Genomic DNA, 7295 nt, shown 5'->3' on the forward strand with positions numbered 1-7295 from the left:
AGAAGAATGGTGATATCAACGTGCAAGAGATTTGTTCGAGCTGCTAATATGACCGATTTATTCTACTCAAGTCTATACCAACCGCAACCAAGTCTATAGCAACCGCAACTCTCAAGTGAAGATGTGAAGATTCAAGTTTTTGGATTGAAGTTCTCATCGTGGGGAGTTAATACGCGTTGTACTCTCTTTTTCCCTTTCAAGGTTTTTGTCCCACTCGGGTTTTTCCTTGTAAGTTTTAATGAGGCAACCAAATAGCGTATTATTAGAAATGTGTACTCTTTTTCCTTCACTAGATTTTTTCCCACTGGGTTTTTTCTAGTAAGGTTTTAATGAGGCATATTATCTATCGAAATAGACATCAAGGGGGAGTGTTATAAATATTATTATAATATTGTGATGTCTATCTTTAGGAGAAATTTTAGGGTTGGCTAGGTTTGTGACTTTGGCACCAAGTCAATTCTCTCCTATAAATAGAGAGGTTCTCTTCATTGTATTTCATCCCTCATAAGAAATAAGAACTCTCTTCTCTCTTCTTCTACAAATATTCTTGCTTTAGTTTATTATTTCATAACAGCATTATTATTATAGTATTAGTTAGTTCGCGATATTAAAATCAATTATATTAATATTTGCATAACTCATGCGAGTATTTGTGTAAGGATATTATATTTTAATGAGATTAAATATCAAACAAGAGTATAGCTAAGAAGTGAATTATAGAAACCGTTTGGATTAGTTGATTTGAAGTGGTTGATGTTTATTTGAAGTGGTTGATAAACATCTAAGTGATGAAAAACACTTATAGTTTTAGGTACTGAATTAATTTATTTATGAATAAGTAATTATGTGCTTGGATAAATATGATGAAACATTTAAATAAGCTATTAGTGTGTTTGGTATGACTAAAATATTCAAAAGTTAGTTACAAAAATATAAAAGTTAAAAGTATTTTTGTATAAAAAAGATAAATGAAGAAATAAAATATAGAGATAATTAAAAGTTAGTAGGCGTTTGGCCATAGAAATAAAAAAATAATTCACTTTTTTTGGAATTTTTTAAGTTGGAGTTGTGTTTGACCATAGTATTTGACAATAATATTTTGTTGTTGAAATGTACTTTTTCAACAAGGTTTGGTTGTGGAAAAAAGTGAAAAACAAGATTTTGGTTGTTTTTCAACCCCCAAATACAACTTGAAGTTGTATCCGGAATTTTATGGCCAAACACCGATTTCTTGAAAAAGAAAAAATATTGCAAAAAAAAGTAAATAATTCTTATGGTCAAACAGGTCCGTAACGTATGTTTTTGGAAGAGTATTTTGGAGATTACCAAAAATAATAGGGATAAAATCGTAAAAGATTTAGTAAATCAAAAGTGCTTATATAAGCGCTACTGTATAAGCACTTTTGGTGTTCAACGAAGGCGCAAATGAAATGAAAAGTGCTTATGACCAACTTATAAGTTATAACCTAGTATGATGCTAGGTATAATAACGTTACATTATTATTTTCTCTAGAACAGTTCTTATGTTATTATTTATCAATAATAATTTGTACATTATAATCGTGCACAAGTAGTTTATGAACCAAACAACTCAAAGATCGACAAATAGCTAGAAAGCTTCCCAATTTGAATGAAATGCTACTATTTTTACAAACCGTGATGCAACTCCAATTATGTTCAATGTCATTTTGATAGAATCTAATATTCACCTCTACCCGAGTTTAAAATGAAATACATACTAAATCGTATGCTCAGAAAATTTCGCTATTTGACGTCTCCAAATTTCGCCGACGAACTTAGGAATAACTTCTACATTACACAACTTGTCAAAAAATTGATGTAATTTTTTTTCTTTATAAAGATATGGTGTGCTTCAATCTGGTTGCTCGCGTATTTTTGTGAGATACAAAAGCTTCCACCGAACCGACGTTTTCAACAACGATGGAAATGAAACAGCAGACCACAGCGCTCCTCCAGAGTATCAATTTCATATCTTGCCTCCACTTGTGAGATCGAAAAAAAAGAGTGTTCAAATGTTTATAAAAACAAAAGAAAATATGTAACTACATCGCACCTAAGAAAACAGAAATAAATGCAAGTAGTTAGATCCTAGCACGCACAGAGCAACCAAGTGCATGAGGAGCACAAGGATTCAAAACCAGGCAGAGGCTAAACAAATAAAAAGAAGGTTATTTTCATCTGCCTAAACTTGATGGCAGAAAGTAGGAGATAGCAAGTACTTGGTGAAATAGTTGAGTTGTGCCCAAGCTGGCCCAGCCACCACTATGATTAAAAGAAAAGTCGTACCCAAAATCAAGAAGGGGCTGGTGTGTCCAAGCAGAACTGAAGAGAATCTGCTAAACAACCAGCTCTCGGGCTAGAGTCGAAAGGCAACACCTGTGAGAGTGTTGATTTGGTATTAATGATTAAGACTGAGATGTTGATTTGATATTGATGATTAAAGATTGATAGCTAATTTTTAGGAATATATTGTATCGATGTAAATGATTAGGAATTGATTGTGTAATATTGTCTCTTCCTTATTTAGTCTTAGAACCTCATGTATAAGTATCCATTCTTAGCGATCAGCATATTCATTGCAAATACAATTCTTCTTGCTAAAAATCTTCACAGATTCGCAGCCATTGTCGCCTTTTTGAGGTAAGTTTTCTCCTCGCAGCACTAGGGTTTCGTGTTTTATCAAAGAGGTCGAGTTTTCTCTCTTTGTGGCTGTCCGCACAAAAAAACTCCTCCCGTTCGCCCGTTTCCGGGATTATTTTTCTCCGGGGGTCGCCGGAACATTTTGAGCCTATCCCTATCGATTTTGATTTTTTTCGATCACCGGAATTAGATTCGGCGTGGCACCAACTTTCCTGCCGATTTTTTCTGGAATTTTTTTTCCAGTTCTCGGGTCGTAGGCCTATTCTAACCCTTCCCATCTAAATAATATGGGTGACACTACTTCTGGAGAGACTTTGTCTCAAGATGAAGTTCAACATCTTCGCCGTCTTCTCAACAAACTTCGACTCTTCTAGCGCGTTAGCCCCAATTATGCGCAATGTATTGCTTTTAATGCTCGCCTAATTGTTGGATTATTGATTCTCGCCGCGACAGACACATGATGTGCCTCTTCAAAGGCCTTCAAAATTACTCTCCTAATCCCAAAAATGATTACGTCGAATAGCCAATGGCTCCCTAACCCCCCTCTCGGGAACAAAGTTCAATCTTTTGTACTCCCGATATTACCTTATCATCCATTCTTCATGTGCTCGATTTTCCTATTAACCTATTATCGTTAGCGCTATCACCAAAGAACTAAATTGTAGTGTCGCATTCTTTCCGATTATCGTGTTTTTGAAGACCTCTCACACGGAAGAAGATTGCGTGGTAGATTGCATGATGGCTTATATTTGATCGATGCAACTCGAGAGACTGTAAGGCCTTTTTGTAGGAAATAAGGATGTCAACCGAGAAATAATACAAAGGGTATAGACTGTTGGGGACACCTATCTTTTTTAAGTTTTAAAAAAAGTTATATCCCGGTTTATTTTCTAGAACGAGTTTGAATCTTTGTCTTGTGATGCATGTGAATATGCCAAGCACACTAAAAACTCTTATCTCCGAGTGACAATAAAAGCACAATTCCCTTTTTCGACTATTCATTTTGATGCCCTGGGTCCTACTCAAACACTTTCTTTGTCCGGTAGTCGATGGTTTGTTACTTTTATCGATTGTTGCACTAGAATGACATGGGTATATCGTTAAAAAGCCAAAAGTGAAGTTTTCTCTGTTTTAAGTAATTTGATAAGATGATTTTGTACTCTAGTTTGAGGCTAAGATAAAGATATTTCGAATCGACAATGGCACGCAATACATGGATAAAACTTTTGGAGCTTACTTGGAGTCTTTTGGGATAATCCATCAAACTAGTTGTCCTTATACTAGTGCACCAAATGGGTTCTTCGAAAGAAAAATAGGCATTTGTTAAGTAGCAAGATCCTTTTGTTTACTCATGAATCTGTACTGCCCTTTATCGGGGGATGCCATTCTAGTAGCCGCCTATATCATCAATAGAATGCCACTTAAAACTCTTAATTTCCGGAGTCCTTTAGAAGCTTTAAAGGGTAAAAATGACTATACTGTTCCTCCAAAGATATTTGGGTGTGTTTGCTTTGTTCACGCTAGGAACTCTGGGAAACTTGAACCTAGAGCTCTTAAATGTGTCTTTATTGGGTATTCTCCAACACAGAAAGGGTACAAATGTTATCACCCTCCTTCTAGAGAGATTCTTTGTCGATATGGATGTTACCTTTCGGGGAATCGAGCCTATTTCGGTATTACACCATCATCTCTTCGGGGGGAGAATTATAAGGAAGAAGAGATGTTTTTTCCTAGTTCTATTGTTGAAACTACGCCGAGGAAAGTGAAATTGGAGAAAGAATTCGGGGAGACTATTGGAAACTACGCCGTAAGAGAAAGTGAAATTGGAAAAAGAATTAGAGACTGTGGGCGTTTGGATAGGCACGATTTGATAACTTACTCAAGGAAAAATAGAACAGAAGAAGCCATCATGCAACCTGCCGAAGCCGAACCTTCTTCTTCTGGTGAGTTATCTATACTTCTTAATGAGTTAGATTTGCCTATTGCTCACAGGAAAGAAGTCAGATCTTGCACTAAACACCCTTTATCTAACTTTGTTTCCTATAATTCTTTATCGCCCTCCTATAGAGCCTTTGCCTTGTCTATTTCTTCTGTGTCTATTCCCCAGAATTGGAGGGAAACTTTTGTAGATTCTAAGTGGAAGCAAGCTATGATGGAAGAAATGAAGGCCTTATCAAAGAATGAGACTTGGGAACTTGTCGCATCACCACCAGACAAAGAAGTTGGTTAGTTAGCGCAAATGGATCTTCACCGTAAAACATAAAGCCGATGGTTCCATTGAAAGGTTCAAAGCAAGATTGGTGGCTAAAGGATTCACTCGGACTTATGGAGTGGATTATCAAGGGACATTTGCTCCTCGTTGCAAAAATGAATACTATTAGAATTCTTATCTTGTGCGGCTAATCTTGGTCCGGGACTTGCAACGAGCTTTGATGTGAAGAATACATTTCTTCATGGAGACTTAGAAGAAGAGGTGTACATGGAGATTCCTCCTGATTTTGGTACTGAACAAAGTCAAGGAAAGGTATGCAGACTGAAGAAAGCCTTGTACGGATTGAAGCAATCTCCTAGAGCTTGGTTTGATAGATTCTATAAAGCAATGATCTCCTTTGGTTACCAACAAAGCAATGCGGATCACACCCTCTTTATAAGACATTTAAAGGGTAAACTCACTCTTCTCATAGTTTATGTTGATGACATAGTAATGACGGGGAGATGACAAAGAGGAGATGACCGATTGAAGAAGTTGTTGGCACGGGAATTTGAGATCGAGGATCTAGGAAAATTAAAAGTATTCTTGGGAATTGAAGTTGCTAGATCAAAAAGAGGAATCTTTATTTCTCAAAGAAAGTATATTCGGATCTCTTGAAAGAAACGTGTATGACAAAGTTGCAAACCCGAGAATCACCCATTGAAAGCAATCACAAACTACAAAGCAGAGTTGGAAAGTCAGTTGATAAAGAGAGATATCAGAGGCTGGTTGGAAGACTCATTTATCTCTCTCACACTAGACCAGACATAGCCTATTCAGTCAGCCTAGTGAGTCAGTTTATGCATGATCCTCGAGATCCTCATATGCAAGTCTGCTCTTCACATTTTGTCAGATGAAGTCCGCTCCGGGGAAAAGGTCTACTTTACTCCGGACATGGTCACCTCCAATAGAAGCCTTTACCGACGCGATTGGGATGGATCTTTAGATGACAGAAGGTCTACATCCGGTTACTGTACACTCGTAGGAGGAAACTTGGTCACTTGGAGAAGCAAGAAGCAAAGTGTAGTTGCTAGATCAAGTGCGGAGGCAGAATATAGAGCTATGGCCCAGGGTGTTTGTGAACTTTTGTGGTTACAAAAGATACTAGAAGAATTGAGATTGTCGAAAAAAAGGAAACTTTCCTTGTATTGTGACAACAAGGTGCAATCGCATAGCTCGAAATCCGGTCCAACATGACCGAACAAAGCACGTTGAAATTGATCGACACTTCATCAAAGAAAAAGTCACGGGTGATGTCTTGAATTTATTCCACGTGTCATCGAAAAACAACTAGGCGATGTGTTTACTAAAGGCCTCAACAAATGGACTTTTCATACCTTTGGTTTGCAAGTTGGGCATGTGCGACATCTTTGCACCAACTTGAGGGGAGTGTTGATTTGGTATTAATGATTAAGATTGAGATGTTGATTTGATATTGATGATTAAGATTGATAGCTTAACTTTAGGAATATATTGTATTGATGTAAATGATTAGGAATTGATTGTGTAATATTGTCTTTCCTTATTTAGTCTTAGAACTCATGTATAAGTATCCATTCTTATGGATTGTATATTCATTCGTAAATACAAAAGCTCTTTCTTCTTGCTAAAAATCTTCAAGGTCGGAATCGACATTAGCCCCTCAAGCTCTTGCTGCAGACAGAGTTTGGAGAAAGAAGAAGCCTCATAAGGAGCGGAAATTAATGTCATTCACATCTCGAATGCCTTCTTGTTTTTCTTGTGTAATTTTTGGAGTTAACGGGATAGGAGTGTAGATACTTAAAAGAGACAGTGGATAAACTAACAGTTCTATAGTCGTGACATGTAAACTTTGTTTACACCTTGTATAAGAGTATTTATTCCCTTACCACTGATATTTAATACTCCCCCAGTCCCAATTTACGCGAAGTCGTTTGACTGGGCACGGAGGACTTTTGAAACTTGTGGTCTAAAATAAGTCATAGATATTTGTGTGGCCATAAATCATCTCATTAAGGGTAAATTGAGAAGTTTAAACTTAAATTGTTACCTAAATTTAGAAAGGAATCATTATTATTGGGACTGACTAAAAAAAAAAAAAGAGAGTGTCACCTAAATTGGGCGGAGGGAGTATTACTTATCAAATAGAGGTTCTTTTACCTTCAAAATGAGAGCCAACAGGAAAATGCACCAATGGAAACATTAAAAACAAGCCATAGTTCACCCAGATATCAAGGCCCTCGACCTTTGTCATTTTATCATGCAGAGAATTCCAAAAATGTGTGAAAGGGCAGGAATCTTGTGGATCCTGTAGCATCATTCCTAATCAAACTTTGTTTTCTTCTAAATTGGTTTGGCAATAACCTAATAAGTTTAAACAGAAGAGCTTAGAAAGAGGCGGCAA

General features: G+C 36.7%; 1 protein-coding gene across 1 annotated transcript in view; it reads right to left on the bottom strand.

Annotated features, from left to right (window-relative positions):
• LOC132062346 (uncharacterized) overlaps positions 1–3258 on the bottom strand; it is a 5961-nt gene extending 2703 nt beyond the window's left edge. Inside the window, exon 1 of the mRNA XM_059454931.1 lies at positions 3247–3258. Within this exon, the coding sequence (XP_059310914.1) occupies positions 3247–3258 (12 nt within the window). The remainder of the gene's footprint in view (positions 1–3246) is intronic.
• Between the last annotated feature and the right edge of the window lie 4037 nt (positions 3259–7295).

Source organism: Lycium ferocissimum, chromosome 7, assembly GCF_029784015.1.
Source record: "Lycium ferocissimum isolate CSIRO_LF1 chromosome 7, AGI_CSIRO_Lferr_CH_V1, whole genome shotgun sequence".
NCBI classification, from domain to species: domain Eukaryota; kingdom Viridiplantae; phylum Streptophyta; class Magnoliopsida; order Solanales; family Solanaceae; genus Lycium; species Lycium ferocissimum.